This window comes from Meleagris gallopavo, chromosome 11, assembly GCF_905368555.1.
Source record: "Meleagris gallopavo chromosome 11, MGAL_WU_HG_1.1, whole genome shotgun sequence".
Lineage (NCBI taxonomy): Eukaryota > Metazoa > Chordata > Aves > Galliformes > Phasianidae > Meleagris > Meleagris gallopavo.
In genome coordinates, this window is record NC_139414.1 from 2165249 (window position 1) to 2184595 (window position 19347).

Consider the following 19347-nt stretch of genomic DNA (forward strand, 5'->3'; position numbering starts at 1 on the left):
GAGCCGGGTGCCACCCAGCTGCAGCTGGGCCCAGAGCTCAGCACGCAGTGACTTCACTCAGTCCTGATGCTGACAGCAAAGAGCTCCTTAACAGCCACAGAACAAAACCTGCTCATCAGCTATCAGCCCTGTGAGCCATAGGGCAGTCGGGAATGCCTAAAGACATTTCCAGTCAGGAACAACTTCATTTACAAAGGCTTTGCTGCAGACAAAAGCCCCCAGCAAACACTGCTGTGCAGAGGAGCTGCCCAAGTTTTTATGAGCCAGATCACTCAAAATTAAAAAAAAAAAAATAAATCTACATTAAAAAAAAAAAACTAACCACGGCTTTCCACTGTCTTGAAATACTGATATTCCCCTGATGCTTATCCATAGCTACCCTCACCCCCCATCCCCTCCCCAGCAGTGCATGCCCCGCAGCCGGCTGTTCATCTCGTCCCACACCCCATGTTGACCCACACGCTCCCACCCAAAACTAACACTGCTTTGTTACTGACATTTCAGACCAGGCCAGCTGGCAAACAACAGAGCCAACCCCCCCAAATTTTCACATTTTACATTCTAAAAACGGACTGGATGTCCCTGGATGTCCTTCCCCAATGAACAGCTGTGAATAATTGGATTAGGAAGGCAGCTCAAAAAAAGACTACTTATGTTAGACCCAAATTTTAAATAGAAATCTGCCCCCTGGAGATAGAAATTTCACCCCCTGATGCCTTCCTATCCCGAGCAACCCACCAGCTGGAGGACAATCCTCATCTCTGCTCTTGCTGCCATCAAAGGCAGCTTTGCCACCTCTGCCCACTTCCCCTTTGGCAGTTGCTGGCTGCCCAGAAACTTCTCAGCAAAGAAGCAACACCCTGTCTGAGTGCACAATTTGCTATCAGAACGGTGTTGGTGAGTTCAGAGACCGCAAGAGACAGCAAGTCAAGCTCAGATCACAGTGCCCAAATGGCAGAGCTGGCTGGGGCTGTGCTGTGGGGGGAAGTGGTGGCGGGGGGGCACCCAGCTCTGCTAAATATAGCTTTTCTGATGTGATGCATTTCTCGGATGAGCTAAAAGTGGGTGCATGAGAACACCTGCTCACTCTGACTGCTTCCTTTTTACTCATATCCCGTTCAAATATAGTTTTGTGTTCAATGGTGTTAGCTATAAATCCCCCAAAGAGATCCCAGATTATTCAAAACAGTTGATTTGGATACAGAGACAACAGGAATTTCTGGAGCTCGGGCCAAGGAACTCAACTATAAAAATAAAACAGCTAAGAAAATGGTGCTTGTGCAAGCAAAAATTTCAGCTTGATCACACATGGCAAAGGCAGGGACAACAGCCAGCAGCTGCAACTAACTACTGCCTCTGCTTCTGTATCTTGGAGTAAGCGCCAGGCATCCCATGAACACAGACACCAGGAAGAGTCTGGGTTACAGTGAGGATGAACAGCCATTTCACCCACTTCAGCTCCTGTTCAGGCAGCAGTGAACAACAGCATATGTAAGAACACCTCACCTGTGCCCATCAGCAAGGTTCACAAGCCAGCAAAGTCACCAGATGCACTGAATGTGGTCCAAATGGGCTGAGTATATATATATAAATTTTAACTAACGTAGAAAGGGTCATCAGCATGACTCCTGTGCTTAGTGATTTGCTGCGTCCAATCTTAACTTCTGGAAGAAATCAAACGACCCACGTCTCTCTCCAGAGCTCTCTCTGGTGGGATCTCAAAGCACTGAGTAAGACAGGCTGGAAAGTGTAAGTTGAAACCCATGTAAAAAGTTATATGAATGAGGGTGAAAGTCCACACCATCATTTGCAAGTGCTAAGTAGAAAACACCAAAAAAAAACACGTGAAAATCATATGAAAACAAAACAGATGAACTTGAAAAGATCTAAGTGCTGCCTCCCAAATAAATACATTAGGTCAAAAAGAAGGCTGCACGGGGTTTTAGGCAACCTGGAGTAGTGGAAGGTGTCCCTCTCCATGGCAGGGGTAGGGACTTGGCAGGGCTCCACGGTCACTTCCAACCCAAACCCTTCTGTCATTCTATGAAATGGAGAAGAAAGGAAAATGAAACGGTGAGTTTTTTGCTCCAACCAGTCCCTGACACTTAAAATCTCAAAAGCCTACAATGCTGTTGTCAATTCTGAAACAATGAGAAGCTGAGAGTTAGGATAACAAAACTTGGTCAACATGATTTTAGTGGCTCTCTGTTATTTGAAGAGAGAAATAATATGAGTATCAGCCCTTACATCCCTGGGGGATGGAGACTTGTCTTCCTCCACAGAGAGCATCCCTCTTCCCATCTGCAGTTCAGCCTTCACCCAGTTTTGCCAGTAAATTCAGTCCTGATAACCCACTGCTGAGGTTAGTCACAACTTCCTAGACCTAAGAATCACAACATATTTACAAACCCCAAAGCATACCTGAATATGTATAATTCTCTTCCCTTGAAACCTGGACCCTGAAGGGGAAAGAATTGTACTAAAACACCTCAGGAGCGTTTTTTTGCATTACTAGGTTCATTTCTTGCAGTATGGACTTCACCTGCCAGGTGGCTGCATGCTATAAAGCCACCTTCTCCAAGCACTGCCACTGGCATGTCCTGCTGCTGTGCTGTGCCTGCAGATAAAGCCCAGCTCATGCTCACCCTCTGTCTGTGTTTTCTCCCAGTCCCTATCTATCCTGATGCAGCAGTGGGAAAGCAGACCAGACAGCAAGTTCCCTGGGAAAATGATCATCTCTCATACCAGGGTCACATTCCTACATGCTTCTGGAAACTCTGCTGTTCCTAAACAAGGCACATTCCTGCTCTTGGCAATTGGTGAGAGGAGCACAGACAGACAGAGATTTTAGGACTTCTGGAACCACTTAGTGGCTGTCAAAATCTGCATTATGCAAGAAGAACGCTGTCACTGATAGCAGGTATAAAATGCAGACAATCCTGGTAGTCCGTGCGTACTAATCACAAGAGATGGATTGTCACATGGATGACAAAGCACCAACTGGGAACGGCTGCCATGCCAAGTGCCAAAGCACCCCAGCACCAAGTGCCAGCTCCAATCCTCCCCTGCTCTCCTCTTCATGAAGCAGATGTATGCATGCATCCTTATTTTCATCTGCTTCCAAAAGATGTAGTCCCACCAGGAGCAGTTCCCAAACACAACCATATTGCTCAAATATTGCTCAAATTCGGAAGGATATTTTAGAGAAATCTTCCTATTTGTCCAGACAGGAGCAAAGACATGAGGAACAGAGGGGCAGGTCAATGCTCCCCAGTGGTACAGCTGCTGGCTCAGTGGTCTCACACACATCAAGGCTAGCAGTCAGTAAATCACAGGATTGAGCAACAGAAGACCTTGCCTATGGTAGGAAAATGACCTGTTACTGACAGCCTATTGTTAGCAGCTCCTCACAACCCCAAATCTCTGCTGAGATGAAGAGGCTGGTAGCTAGCACAGAAGGAAAGGAATTGTCTTCAGCAGCCTGAGGAAGCCAGCAGCTCTGCACCCTGGGTTCACCACCCCATGACCAGTCCTCTTACATGCACCACAAAGGTGGAAGGCACAGCAACCAGACAGAGCTCCTTCTGTGATGATAATTCACAAGCCTTTCCTTGCCCATCAAAACAGAGCAGGATGCATGCAGCAAGAAGTCTTTCTTCTACAGCATGTAAAAACACACCCACCACAAACTCAAGTGACCTCTGGCCTGCCAGAGTTTTTCTGCCTGTGTCCTCACCTGCAAGGGGAGAAAGTGCTGGAATCTGCAGGCTTGTTCAGGGAACCAGAGAAAACCCCAACCACGGCACAAAGGTTACGCAGAGCAAACAGGCTATCGAATGCCTGCTCCCAGTGCTCAGGCACATGAGCAGTAACAGGCATTAACTTCAGAGCAGTGAACTTCCCTCCAAGGAACAGCTCTTCACAAGCAGCCTCCTTCACTTTCCAGCCCTCTATCTATCCCATCTCACAGCAAAGTTCATAACTCTCAGTCTGACCTCTTTCACTTGCAGCAGCTTCTTCTCTCTCAAAACTTTCTAGCAGATTGCTGAGCCATTCAGTAACGACAGCAATCACCAGATCTCCCCACCCAGAGCAACTTCTTCCAGACTCTGACTCTCCTTCCGATGTGTCCTCCCTCAAATGTGTTTTTCTGCAGAACTGCTGTCTCTCCAGTGTGAACAGCCTAATGACCAGTTCCTGCAGGAGGCTGGATTAGGAGTTCTAAGAATCCTTGACATGAAAGGATTTTATATGACTATTTTCACTGACTAACAGTGACTCAGAAGGGTCTGTTTACCAAAGGGCTTTTTCTCAAGCAGAAAAAACTGTTCTGAAGTCTGGATTACAAACGACTAAAATAGCAAAGTATGTTGAAATTGCGGTGGTTCTGATAGGAAATGGGGACTGAACTGCACTTAATGAAAGGAGGGGGGGAAAAAAAAGCAGAGCAATCCCAGGCATGGCAATGCACAGCTCCAGTCATATTTCAGTTGCTTGTAAAGGAAATTCTGACAGCTGCCAATATAAACAGATGAAGTGCACTAGCAGAGAGCGTACGATTTCTGAATGTGTGCACACATGGGTGTGGAACAGACAACAACCCCCAGCAAAGGCTGACTTGCCAGCGGGCACTGTAATTTTTTCCAATTTAGAAAAGACAGTTTAAAAAGAGGAGGGAAAAACCTTCTTCTCTGATCTTTCTCCTCTCCAAACCTTACCAAGGCAGTCCAAGCCTGTGTAGGAAGGAGTGGGGTGGGGAACCACCTCCCCCAGCACACCTGGTGACAGCACGTCCCATTATTAGGAAGTCTTTTTGCCCACTTCTGAGAGTGGACATGTACTCTCTAGGTCTCTCATCCCATGGTGGGGAGGAAGATGTAGCAGCAAAGCTAGAAGTCCAGTTACTCTCTACAGTGTACATTTAAGGCCCGCCTTTTTCAAAGCGTTCAGGTAACACAGGGCAGTTTGGGGAACCCGAGCACGTGCCAAACCTTATAGAATTCCCTGATCCCTATGAGCCCAAGCTTCAAATTCAAGCCTGACCTTCTGCAAGCAGCAACAGAAGTTCTTGTATTCTTTCTCTTTAAAAAAGTCACATGCTCTTTCTCAAAGCTTGTATTTCAAACCAGCACAAGTAACCTCTGATCCAGGTTCCTCCTGTTTCTAGCTCATCTAGTTTCAAGTTCCTCTGCTTCAAGTTCTGTGCTATACAGGCACACAGCTCCTGAACTCAATGTGTGCTGGCTGACAGGCAGCCTCAACAGCTCTATTCACTCCTTCAGCACCCAGCTCTGCAGAGAAGACCTCATTAAAAGCACTAACACGAACAATTTGATTTGACACAAAATCACACTGTGAGACAAAGGTACTCTCACTTCATTGTAAAACAAATCTGCAGCCACCAACTCTCCCCAGAAGGGTACACCTTCAGCACTTCTGTATTTTGTTCAACTCCAGCACTTTGCCCTGAGTTTTTAGGACAGGTTAATTACCTCCAAATGAAGATTTACGCTCTTTTCCACAACATCAACAACTCCTAGAACAATACAGCAAAAGCATACAGTCTGAAAAAGAACAGTCACTCGCATAGAACTTCACAAGACAGGATCAGAATCTTTGCTGCTGAATAAATCAATTCTATGCAACAAATTGGCAATAATAAAAATTGCAGCACACCTCAGGCTTCCATCCAGCTGGAGAATGATACCCACACTGCTTCTCCAAGGTGACAGTGTGCTCTTCACAGGAGCACCAGCAGCCCTCTGCTCCTCAACTTGCCACAGCCCTCTCTGTCTCCAGTCATACAAGTGCTCTGAAGAAGAGGTATTGCTTTAATCTCAGCACTTCCTCTCTCCTTTGACATTGGTTAGGGTGAATCATCACTTAATAAACAGCATTTCTTAACTGATAGGTGCAGTGTTTCCAACACTGCCCTTTACACCAGTTCTGGAGAACTTCAGTATGTAGTCTAGACAGGAGAGATCACCAAACAGTGGGAGTGTGCCACACACTTAATCCAAAGAATCTGAGCTCCCAATCACCTCTTATGCTGGAACAGGTGCTATTTTTCTCAATGCTCTATCCAGAAAACTCAAGACTTCTGCTCTTACCTTTAATGTTCAGTTGTCCTCTAAACTAGTGTCCAGAGCAGCCTACTCCCTCAGGAAGACGACTAACCAGATGGCTTGACATGCGATGGACAGGATTAGTTCCCTCTGTGGTCAGCCTGACCGAGCTGTGTTCCACTTGACAAGAGCTTATTAGCTGTCTGCTTAAGGAGGAGCTGGGATAAGTCTCCTTCTGCTGGCAGCAAAGCAGAGGGGCAGGCGCTGACTGTAATAATACGCTGCTTCCTGTTTGTAGCTGAGCTGAGAGGTACTTTCCAATAGAAAAGGCTTTCCAGGAGCACAGGAGTTCAAGCTCCACCTCTTCCACTGAAGAAACTTTAACTTATGTAGGAAGAGTCAACAGCATGACTCCTGTGCTTAGTGATTTGCTGCGTCCAATCTTAACTTCTGGAAGAAATCAAACGACCCACGTCTCTCTCCACAGAGCTCTCTCTGGTGGGATCTCAAAGCACTGAGTAAGACAGGCTGGAAAGTGTAAGTTGAAACCCATGTAAAAAGTTATATGAATGAGGGTGAAAGTCCACACCACCATTTGCAAGTGCTAAGTAGAAAACACAAAAAAAAAACCACGTGAAAATCATATGAAAACAAAACAGATGAACCTGAAAAGATCTAAGGGCTCTTCCTAGGCCCCTCCTGTTTATAAGTGTTTTATTACTATTATTATTATTACATATATTTTTTTCCCCCTTCAGTTACACATAAATCCTGCTCAAGCCAAGGGTGAATGAACTGATAAGAACTCATTCCATCAGCTTTGCTCATCACATTGGCAGCAGCAGGACCCATTCATTCGGCACCTTCTAGAAAAGAGCAGATCCTCAGCCAACACACCAACCTGAGAAGTAAGGATTTGTTCACCACAGAAAGATTTACAAAAGTGGGCTTATGGAGGTGGCCCTAAGTCCTTTCTAAGGCTCTCGAGTTATGGTGGCAAAGCGTCTGCTTTGGCAACATACAGTAAAGCTATCTGTCCCACCCACATTTTATGGGCTTTATATCAGAGAACAGGGGTGCTAGACAGTTCAGGCCCATGACACAGGTAAAGCAGTCATTTGGAGAAAAGTATCTCCAAAAGAAAGGTTTCTTGTCATCACCTAGAGAAAAAGTTAAAGTGGGTTCAAAGCGTAGAATGCATCCTCAGTTATTTTGTTTCCATGCTCCTGGAGCACCCGCAAACAAAACATCACGTTACTGTGAAATTACACCATGCAACTAAAAATGGTTCATGGAAACAGCTGACATCTCAGAGGAAAGACTCAGCATGCTCACTGTGATCCCAAGTCATCTGCTTCTTAGAGCTCACAAGAAGCTCTGAGGGTATGGCTGGGCAAGCTTTGCTCAGAAGTTAGCATCAGGCATTGAGCTCACCCACTCAAACTGCTGACCGCCATTTCGCAAGGCATACAACTGGAAGCACACACTGATGGTGAGCATTCAGGACGAAAGCTGACCACTCTCCTTGAAATAAATGTGTCTGAAGTACCAGGGCAGTACGCAGAACTCTTCCTGGAGTAATAAGGAAGGCTTTGCATTCCCTCGGGAGAACATGATTTAAATCAGTGTGTCCCACCAACTATGCCACAGATGAAAAGCTCTGCTTTCTGCATGAAACCAAAGGCATGGAGAACTCCCAACCTCACTGTGTCTGGCCATTACTGAAGGTCCTCACAGAATGCAAAGAAGTTTTATAATGTTGTTCTAACAAAAACAGAGCTCCTTTCTGTTCTCAGTATAAAGAAATAGTGTCTGGAGGTTCAGACAAAGGACTGGATAGTTTTAGCACTGCAAAATACTGCACTGCACTTATTCTCAGCTCTGCAAAGTGGCAATCACCCGTTAGTGTCTATATTGTCAGTAACCATTGCATCCAAGTGCTGCACAGAGAAAACTACATCTGGTGCACCATGTGAGCCAGTTAGAAGTGACCATTCGCTCAAAAGTTCACCAGGAAGACTGCTGTGATGCCAGCACAAGGCTGAGAGTGCATGCCACGGTTATCCCCGGGTAGCACCATAGCAGAGTCACTCTGAGGCATTGTGGAAGATAGCAGCTGTAGCAAAATCCTCTGGTGAGAGATCTGTACAGCAGGTACTGTGGGATTATACGTGGAAAGAACCAGTCACGTAGAGCCCAGACATCCACAAAGAATTAATTCTATCTTATAATGGCAGAGATGTGACAGAACAAGCAAATACTGCATCTACAATCCTCCTGAGAAGGGAGGCCTGCTGTGGGGCTGCTATACGATTTGTTCCTAGAGGCTTCCTGCTAAATAACTGCAGCCACTGTGCCTGACCTAAAGGAACAATAGCTAAACATAAAGCTTTTCCTTACACCTCTCAAGGGACGCAGCTGCACAACATCTTACACTCAGAGATGCTCATAGTCACATGTTCCCACACCACTTTATGGTCATGCATCCATTCACTTTGGGTTGCAGTCCTGAAAACTGTCCTGACTACAGCCTGTGCAAACAGGATATAAACAATGAAAGAATGACCAAGTAAACAACAGCAGAACCCGTATCATATGTTCTCCTTTTTAAAGGAAGAGGTCTGCATCTTAATACTCACTTTTCTCTCTCTCCTGCTGGCTGCCAGCACTCCTATGTAGAAAGTTTACTAGCAACTTTATTTTTTAACTGCATTCTTTGTTGAATGAGGAACGTCACTCTTGCAGCTCTCTCACAGAGCTGATCTACTCTCCAATGCCTTCACTTGTATCTTTCCATTTGAAGTAGAATCAAGAACTGACCAAGGAAAGTCTAAGAGACTGAAAAAAGAACAACTAGTAGTGATGAGATTCCAACAACAAAAGCACAGTTTGGAGATCCAAAGCGTTTATGTAACGCAAATTGTTTTAGGGTAAAGGACAGGTAACCTGGACAACAGACAAAGAACAAGCAGACAATACCAAGTGCGAGTTTATTCCACCTTATGAACTAAATCAGATACCTCCTGCTTGGTAGAACCTCTACCTTAAGATGCATGGACAGCAGATGAGTTTACTCACAAATAAATCAGTTTTTCCTAAATCCAAAACTACCAGTCTCCCTTGAAGAAAAAGAAAGACAACTGAAACATATCCAACTCCAAAGTAACTGTCTCTGTTTCACAGCACTGACTGTTTGATGTTTCCGCTTCAGAGCAAAACCTCATCAGTGAATCCCACTGATCTGAAACAAGAAAGAAAATGCCAAGAACTCTGCGTTTTATGAGAAATGAACTAAGCTGGGAAGGTATGGGAGGGAAACAGAGTGCTCTCAAACAAACAAACCAACAAAAAACAATAAAAACAACAACAAAAAACAACCCAAGAGAAAATTGCAAGACTGCAAGGAATCCAACGCAGCGATGTGGCAGATCAATAGCAGTAACCTGATTTTCCAAGCATTTTTATAGCTCATGATAAAATTCAGTCAAGGTTCACTGAAAGGCATGGTAGACAGAACAGAGAAGAGACTTTTTCGTGTGGTTCACCTGAGCACCCATGATACAGTGATCAGCTGGAGACAGTGCAAACTCTCTCTGCTGCCTGAATATTCAAATAATCTTTAAACTCTTTCCCCCTTAGGAAAGACAGGAACTGGCAGATAGTGACACTGTAGTCATGGAAGTTACTCCTCACTTCTGGACTCTGAAGGGGACAATTTGAGAGTACACACACAGTATTTCTTCCTGTGCATAAATTCAGTGCTTCTGACAGAGATTACCTCTCTCTCAACTACACTAGTAAGCAAAAGCACATTTTTCTTAATCTGAAAAATCAGTCTTATCTTACATATGACAAAAGTGAAGCAAGACCCTACATAAAATACATAAATAATAACATTTCCAAGTTATTGACAGGAAAATAACTTTACATTCTTGAAAACTTATCTCCTACAGAAATTACTGCTGAAGTCTTCTCTCCGTGCAAGTGCACTTACACCTGTTCAGCCTTTACTGTCAGATGCAGATGGGCATCCTACTTGTCCAATTATTGATGCAGAAAACGTTTCAAACATATTTAACCTACAGATGGCACCATAGCTACTTTGCCCAAGTACTACAAAGCAAAAAGTTACAGCTGCACCATGGAAATACCCTTTGCTACATGTGTCAGTTTAAAGTTGTGGGTCACTTTTGCAAAGCAAGCCACACTGCTCAGTCTTGGTCACCAGCAGGATCAGTTTCAATGATTCCACCTGGATTGCTACATCCTTCATGTTGCCTTAGACCAATGTTGCTTCCTTTCTCCACTCCTTCCTCCCTTGTGAATCCACGGGAGGCTGTGTGTTCATCTCTATGCAACTTCTTTCTCTGTTCCTCTTTTGCTTTTCTCTATATGTAACTTCTATCCACATACTAATAAAGTCAGCAAAAAAGGTTTACATATTTTCAGAGCTGAAGGGAAAAAATCCTCTAGCAAAACTTCCAGTATAAACATCCCCCACCCTGAACTCCCTCAGCATAACACATTTTTCTGTCCCACAGTGTATATGGATTCTATCAAACTCTCCTAGCTTACAGGTAAGAGCTCTAATGCAAAAGTTCAGCATCATACATAGCAACTTGAAGTACTATGTACTTCATGTGCACAGAGATGAATTATGGCTGCTGAAAGGAAAAATAAGTCTAGATAGTTTTTTTTGTAAGTAAATAGGCTGTGAAGTTTGTTCAGATGTTTTTAAACTGCGCAAAAGAGAATGGAAGCGACTGAAAGATGTAAGAAGAATGGAAAATAATGTGACAATCTTACCGTGAAGCTGTTGTTGACGTTCTTAGTGCTGGATTCTGCCACACTGGCATCTGTCAGATCCACCTCATCAAAAATAATGGACTGGCAAGAAAAAATTGAAACCCTCAATGAATCAGTGAATCCAAAGTATAAGCAACAGACTGTATGTCTGCCTAGTACACTCCATCAGAGCCTTGCATGATTCAAAGAGAAGGCACAGTACGAGCAGCACGAGTACACCCAAAATCCTGGCTCCATACAGCAGTGCTCACCTTCGCCTGTCTTCAATCAGTGAAACCAGTGACTTGAGTTTTATTAGGGAAAAATTAAGTAAATAAACCAAAAAACACTGTAGGCTTAGTTCTAGTGAAAGGAGTCAGAACAGTATCTAGAGAACTATCAACATACTAAAGCAGATGCATGGCTGCCCTCTGATTGTATGATAAGTTCTTGCCTTCCTTGTCCCCTCCATTTCCTCCTTTCATTCATGTCCTCTCCCTTCTACTTCATTTTCTATAGATTTACTGCCCATTTCCCAATAAAATGCACTAAGAGGGAAAAAAAGGTATTGCACGTCTACGTGATGCTTTACTTAAAAAACCTCAGGGAGGTCAAAGTCTGAGGTGAAACATAGGGAGCTTCCAGTAGCTACAAAACCTGAAGACAGGTGTTTTCAGGGCATACGCTCTCTTCTCATGGTCCGCCTCCAAGACTCATACACTAACTTTCTTCCCATGAAACCAAATGTATTTTCAACACCTTACCTTAGCAGTCTTTGCATAGTAGAGCGTTCGCCCTCGCAGCTTAAAATATCGTCTCTTCCAGCGCTGGAAGGAGCTGGTCTGTTTCATCAGCATCCCCTCTTTGATGACAGTCTACAAAACAAGAAGAGGACAGAGGTGAAGCCCACATTTTACTTTCCAGAAGTTTTTACATTCTCCCCATACATACCAACAGAGACCGCAGCTTGAGACCAATAATCTTAGTGCCCTCTGCTGGAAGTGACTAACAAATTCATTCATACAAGCAAGAGGAACTGATCAAGATCAAATCATCCCAACACATAACCCACACGGGGTGGGGCCTGATCTTTGTCTCCGGCACTATCACTATACCAACACAGATAAGTCACTTATGACTGTACTAGCATTGCAAAGTCTAACAATGACTCGGGGGCCATAACAGTTAAACTCACTGAGGTCAGATTTCAGGTGCAGGTAATCGTGCCTTTCATCTAATTGATATTTCATTACAAGCACGGCATTTCTGCCCCTGTCTCCAGTTCTGCTTTGTGATATCATCTGCATCTACCTGGCCAGGAGCTGGCGAGCTGCAGGCACACGGGATGGAGTGAAACTGGAGCGAAGGAGCTGCATCCAACCTCAGTGCTTGGTGTTCTTCAGACAGCCTTGGCTCTGCCTCAGCACACTCTGGCCGCCTGCCATTTCCCAGGGCTGCAGTGCCAAAATTGTCTACGCACATGGCTTTTTTTTTTTTTCCTTTTCTTTTTTTATTGCTTTATAACTAGATTGTCATACCAGCATGCACAGTCCCATATGCTCGCTCACATACTACACATACATGGGGGTAAGTATTTAATCCACATGCACTTCATTCTACTTTGTCAAATACATCTGATTCATTTGCTGAGGACAGACTTGGAATACCAACAGTTACAACCAAACAGCCTCAAAAACTGCAGCTTGGAGAGGCAACGAGCAGAAAAGCCAGAGCTGAGGGTTCAGCCCCAAATTACTGATGGGAGGTACTGCCTCAGTGCTGTGTGGCACCATGAGAACCCACCTCCCTCCCCCAAGAAACGGCCCCTGGAACCCACTTCAATCTGAGAGAGCTGAATGTGATAAGCACCCAGTCAGAGCGCAGGAAACAAATGGTCCAGCAATCTTGTAAGACAGGTTATTCTGTATCTTGATGCCAGGAAAATTACACCATTCCAACAAACCCGAGGTCTCCAACCAGCTCAGGTTTGTCACACAGTTAGGTCAACCGATGAGCAGCAATTAATTCACCACGCAGCACTGCACGTCCACTGCCAGCCTACTACAGAGCACAAAATAAATACTCTCGCTGATCCAAAGGGTTTACACTGTTATAGAAATCCTTTCCAGGGCACTAAACTTCTTTTTAAAATGCTATATATATTTCTAATGTGGGTCTTTCCTTTTTGAAACAGCTGCAAATTTTAATACTTTCCACACGCACCGGCCCTTGCCAAGCTCAGAGTTTCCTCAAAAAGCACTTGGAAGAAAGTGCTGACTCTAAGGAGAAACATCCGCCTGCCGACACGACTGCTCTCCTGCTGAACGGGGCCGTCCCCAGATTGCAGGGCCTGCAGCATGGGCTGGAGGGGAGCGGGCTCTGGGGGATGCTGGACTTAGCAGCCTCCACTGCCCTCCTGCACTGGGCTGGAAACAAGGGCAGAGAAATAGCAAAACGCACAACCAAAGGCTGAGCATCTCCCACACATGCTCTTCCACCTCCAAAGGGTGCTTGGTTCCTGCTGTCACTATACTGCAGGGATAGGGCTGTGGGAACACACTGCACACAGTCATAAGGCATCTGGCAATGCCTTTAGCGTTCAAAGTTAAAAGCACTGCAGAGATGCTCAGAACCAAGATTTTAAGCTAACTTGGGGCTCCATATTACCATGCAGAGAGTCGGAAGCTCAGCCATGATCTTAATCTGAAGCTTCTGCGTAACAGAAAATGGAAGGCTGACCCAACAGCACCCTCACTACAAGGATGCTGACCAGACAAGAACTAAAAAACCAAGACAGGTACATTCACCCCAGGGACTTTTCACAAGATACCCTACAAGTCATTCGCGCTCCCCATGCCGCCATCTGCCATGCAGGACATCAGCACTGCCCAGCTGTACATGCACTGCATGGTGTACAGCTACCAGGTGAGCTCCTGAGCCCCCAGCACTGGGCTGGGAGACAGAGCAACTGCTCCCTGACTGCTCTGCTACACACATTGCACACCTCTGCAGTTTGCCTCAGCCTTAAGGCTACAGGGAAGGGAACGGAAAAATGGCAAGAGATCATTCCAGATTAAACCGTAAACATGGAGGGATCTCTTTGCATTCCTTGGCCAAAGCACATATCATTAAAAAAGCGAAACAGAGAAAGCAGCCACTGAATTCTGCAAAGCCCTGAACTGAAGGCAGAAAGGAATGGGAAAGACTCCCAGGATGCAAAGCCAGAAGATAGCAAGTCAGCCAGCAGCGTGAGCAAAAATAGCAGCTTGCAAGAGGAGATGTCAGACCTTTGCTGCTCTGCTTATTCACAGACATTCTTGCACTGGGGTCACCCAGAACCCCACGCTCCTGCCCAGCCCAGCGGACCTGCGACGCACAGTGCAGCGTGCCCTGGGCTCCCAGTGCTGCTGCTCCTCCAGCTGCAGGGCTCACTCACCTCTGCACGAGCCGTGCATTCCTCCATGCCTCATTTAAACAGCATCCTCTCTTTTTTTTCTCTTTTTTTTTTCCCAACCGAAAGGCAACAATTCCGGAGGTCACTTCGCCCCTCCCTAACAGAGGTGTGTGTCACTGCACAGCCCCTATCTATAGCAAACCTCCCTGCTGCGTACCTCAGACATGAAAGGCCGGTGAGCAGCAGCTCTCACACACGCTGCTCACAGATACAGCCTGGGTTCCGAGCTGCCCAGCTTCGCACGAGCTGCTCTTCTATTTATAGGCATGGCGCTCGCTAAGAGTTTGGTGGGTTTGGGCGGAAAGGGCTGGAGATAAGATCAAGATGACTTTATGAAATGATTCAGACATCGCTGCCTTTCTCCTCCTCTGTTCTAATTTTACAGCCAAAGGACTTGCTGCTTGCAGAGGAATGCGGCTGAACAGAATGAGCTGGGGAGAGGGCCTGGCAGCAGGGTGATGGCTGAAATGAAAGGGGAGAGAGAGCTGCTGCTGCTCACAGCCCCGCTGCAACACTTATCTGAAGATCTCCTTTGATCAGACTAGGAGCCACGCAGCTCACTGAGACTACAACAGAATTACTTCTTCCATATAGTAAAAACAAAGAAGCCATTTTTAATGTCCGTTTTAGTCGGATCCTATGGGAAAAGCTACTGCTCTGAATCATGATGAGGTGGGAGTAGGAGCCCATCCTATCAGGAGGAACGTAGGGCCTCCCTGACAGAGTTGCTGCCATCCAGCTGCATGTCTCTCCCTGGCGTCCCGTGGTGTGCCATGGGTGGACAAGACTGTGACAAATGCATGTCTTCCTGGAGCAACCTGCAGTGATGTGCTGCTGGCTTCACCAGTGACCCCTTCGTCACAGCACAGGATGGCATAAAAAGATTGCTACACAAATGTAAAGCAACAGTCAGTGCACAGGGCAGGGTCTTCAGCATCTCTGCAAAGAACACGACTTGACAGCTGGAAGGCCTAAGAAATTTCTGGCATTTCATTATTTATCAGTGGCCTTGAAGAAAAGCAACTTCCTGCAGGCAAAAATTCATCCCACCACAAGCAGCACAACCCCCTGCCCCCATATCACTGACCCCCACGTAAACATGAGAAATAGGATGTCCTCAGATCTGTCCTGCCAAAACGGGTGCAGGTGTGGCCTAGCCCCGAGCTCAAGACACAGCAGCTTTGCCACTGCCCTTGTGGGGATGGTTTCAGAGGGCTCCAGGGCCCAGTTTGTCCTCATATGGCCCTGCAAAGCAAGAGATGAGCAGTAGGAATGCACAAAGCCAGTCAGACACGCTTTTGTTTCTTGCAGCATTGCTTGTCTGAGGTGCCTCTGCAACCCATAGCCCACATCAGAGGTGCCAGAGCCAGCCTACACAGATGAAATGTTTCTTACCCCAATAACATGAGTAGTTCTTGTAAAAATAGCAATCAGACTGTGCCACAGCTGCTCGCTGGGTTACTCCTGTTCCTCCTGCACACAGTATGCCCACAATGCCAAGCTGAGGAGCAGCCTCCCCACAGGCCTGAGCCTCCAGTCCCTGGCAGCAGGCTCCTGGCACACCCCAACGCCAGCCCTGCTCAGGCCCAGCAGCACGGTGCAGCTGACTGCACAGTTGGATCATGGCATGTTCTCAGGGGCAGCTGCTCAGGGCAGCACATGGTTCAGGCTCCATACATCCAGAGGGACAGGGAAATGCAGGGGGCCACAAAGATGCTCAGAGCCTGGAGCATCTCCCTTCCGAGGGAAGGCTGAGAGACCTGGGATTGCTGAGCCTGGAGAAGGCTAAGAGGGGATCTGATCAATGCTTATAAATATCTGAAGGGCAGAAAATAACCACACAAGAATATATTCAAAGCTATCTAAGCAGCAAGAATCCTACATACCAAAGCCTTCAGCATCTGGAGTGCTCTGTTGGCCATATGTCTTCAGAGCATTAAAAACCGTGGGATGCAGATTGTTTTTATTTGTGTACCCTGCAAGAACCATGAGCTGGATGCTGATGCCAAAAAACAAATAGCAAGCTGAAGAAGCAGAGCACAGGAAGGAGAGAGCCAAATAACCAGGCATGTGCAGAGCTGACAGGCTCTCTCTGCATACACCCACCAAAGGACCATGCGCCAGCTCTGGGCAATTGGGGCACTTCAGCCACATCAAGGTGCTCTTGGTGTGCCAAGGCAAGCACGGATCTAGAGTGGATAGTCCTATAAGGCTCCCTGGGGTCATCAAGACAGAACAGGTAACTATGTACAGAAAATCCAACAAAGTGGCGATGGGAATAAATCTAACCACGCCTGAAGAATAAGACATGAGAGGTCAAAAGGCTGGGGGTTAACAAGCTAATCCGAGAGCAACATCCTTCCAGCAGACAGTGGTCACACCCTGGAAATTAACTCCAGGAAGCACAGAGGGGGAAATCTGGTTCAGTAAAGCAATCCTGAGTACGGGACACAAAGATCTGTAGCACAGCACAAGCACTTATGGGGTGCTCAGTCCTGCTTGTCAATTCTGCATTAAAGGCACCGGATCTTGCACAAGTGAAAAGTGCACTACCACTTTTTATGAAAAGGACAAGATATTAGGTGCACTCATTGCAACAAAAACACTTCAGAAAAAGGGGGGAAAAAAAAGAAAATAAGAGGTCAGCCACAAGAACCAATTGCAAAACCAGAAGTGAGGGCTGGGAGCCCGCTGCACAGTGACAGAAGCCATGCTCGTGTTGATGAGGGGCTGCCTGGGCCCCCAGCACACACCACTCAGTACCTCTGTGTTTTAGTAACCTGTGTGCTATTCACTGGGAAGCCCCATGCCAAGCTGCAGCACAGACCTCAGCACAACCATGCAGGAGCGAGAGATGCCCCATCCCTGGAGGCGATGGTGATGGGCACTGGCACCAGAAATGTAGCGTAATTCTTGGGATCACGAGTGAAAAACAGGAGTCTGTACCCAGGCAGGCTGCAGTTAGAACCAGCATGGCACTGGCAAACAAAAGGCTCAAACACCTCGTTCTTCACCAGTTAGCTCTGCAGCTGGTGGACACAAAACAGGGTCTTTGAAGCAGCTCCTTTCAATGCCACGTTCCAGCTGCTGCTACTGTGAACAGTTCTCCTCTGTAAGCGCTCCAATCTATCAGCAGAGATAACCACAGCAAGGAAAAGCAACAGGTTGAAAAGTTACCCGAAAACTTTGGAACAGGTTAAAATTTTAAGGGCTACTGATTAAACATGAACTTCATACACTGAAGGACAAATGTAAGAAATACGCTGCTAGTTTTTTCTGCCCTCTGAAATGACACGTACAGAACTACATTCCCTCCCCACACTGCCATCTCGTCCTTCTCACCCTGCAGGCCGGTGAGGAGGGAAAAGGCAGCAGAAAGGACAGGCCTGGGAAGTGCAAGATGTGGGAAAGCAAGAGCCTTACCTGGAGGACGAGGACCAAATCCCAGCAGTGGGAGGCACAGAAGCAGCCCCCACGTGCCCACAGCAGGGCAGTGCTGGCAGAGCAGGGCCAGACTCTGCACCTTCCATTCCAACTGGACTTCCAGGAGGACTGCGCCGCTAAGAGCAGAGAGCAGCTCTTGGCCCCCAGCCACTTAATTAATACTCAGGGTATCACAGGATTTATTTTTATCTCATCTGTAACAATTGTCGTTATCAGATTTTCCATATTTATGTATTAAACAACCTATGCTTTTAAGTTTTTTTTTCCCTCATCCATCCAACATGGCTTTTAAAGGATACTCCAAAGTTTTTCATTTGTTTTTCCACTTTCCCTGTTTTAACGTCCTGCAGATACCTTTGACCATGCCAAGACATCGCAATGAGCACCAGCAACAACAGGGGAGAGGGGTGCAGCCCTGGGAACACCGCTTTAACTCTGAGCTGAGCAGAAGAGAAGGCTGTGGCACGCATTCCAAGAAGGCTGATTTTTAATAAAAGCTCAGAATAGATCTTTTCTCATTTCTCTCCAGGACCAGCAGTGTGCCTCAGGGTGCAGAGCTGCCCCGCTGCCTTTCCTGTAAGGTGCATGCACCCACTCTGTGTGGGGGAAATGGAGATGGTGTCACCACTGCCCATCAGAACGTGACATGGCTGAACTGATCAGAACTCATGAGACTCAAATACAATGTGCCTGATGTAAACATTATGCAGCCAAGATGGTGTTTCCTTTTTATTTAAAAAAAAAAAAAAAAAGCAAACCACAACATAAAAATAGTTAGCAGATGTAAAGCTCGTCCAGCTGCAACGAAAAGAGAAGATTTCCCCCAAAACCAAAAGGCCTGTTGGCACATTAGCCAATCACCAGCACAGCCAGCCAGGTCCCCCTGGCCTGCACTGCTGCTGCAGACGGGCAGCCCAGCCATAGCATGTGAGTGCAGCGAGTTCACACTGAGCCTGCAGGCCCATCTCCTCCATCAGGAGACAGTTGCACCTATTCTTAGCACAAGCAGAACCACACAGGGACAAGGGGGAACGGTCTTAAACTGAGACAGGGGAGGTTTAGGTTGGATATTAGGAGGAAGTTTTTCACCCAGAGGGTGGTGAGGCACTGGAACAGGTTGCCCAAGGAGGCTGTGGATGCCCCATCCCTACAGGCTTTCAAGGCCAGGCTGGATGTGGCTCTGGGCAGCCTGGGCTGCTGGTTGGCGACCTGCACACAGCAGGGGGTTGGAACTGGATGAGCATTGTGGTTTTTTTCAACCCAGGCCATCCTATGATTCTATGAAAGTCAAAATCCTTGCAATAAAAATACTTATTTTGTCTTTAATTTTGTTGAAGGAACAGCTACCAGCCTCACAGCACGGTTTGTGCAACGCAGCCTCATTGGTAAATCTATGTTCTCAAAACACGCACAAGTTTTATGTGAGCCCTTTAGTTCCTGGAACCTGAGCTATAGTTAGAAGGAGAAAAGCTACAAGCGCGTGTGGTTTTGTGCTTTGTTTTGTTTTTAGAAAGGAAGTAACAGCTGTTGCTTTCACATGGCATCCAAAAATCTCCTGCAGCGAGGCAAACTGACAGTGCAGCAATGGCAGTGTGGCGC

At 46.4% G+C, this 19347-nt stretch overlaps 1 protein-coding gene across 7 annotated transcripts in view; it reads right to left on the reverse strand.

The window, feature by feature from the left end:
* Nucleotides 1-19347, reverse strand: part of DGKD (diacylglycerol kinase delta) — a 57436-nt gene that overhangs the window by 33879 nt on the left and 4210 nt on the right. For 2 of the 7 annotated variants that reach the window (XM_085233235.1, XM_085233234.1), the window contains exons 2-3: nucleotides 11615-11725; nucleotides 10872-10952 (exon numbers count right to left, since the gene is read on the reverse strand). In XM_085233235.1, the coding sequence (XP_085089361.1) occupies nucleotides 10872-10952; nucleotides 11615-11725 (192 nt within the window). Of the gene's footprint in view, nucleotides 1-5676; nucleotides 5806-6110; nucleotides 6338-10871; nucleotides 10953-11614; nucleotides 11726-12161; nucleotides 12348-14286; nucleotides 14419-14461; nucleotides 14486-19347 lie in introns of those variants that run through there. The other 5 variants (XM_010716602.3, XM_010716601.4, XM_010716599.3 and 2 more) reach the window with 5 other exon arrangements.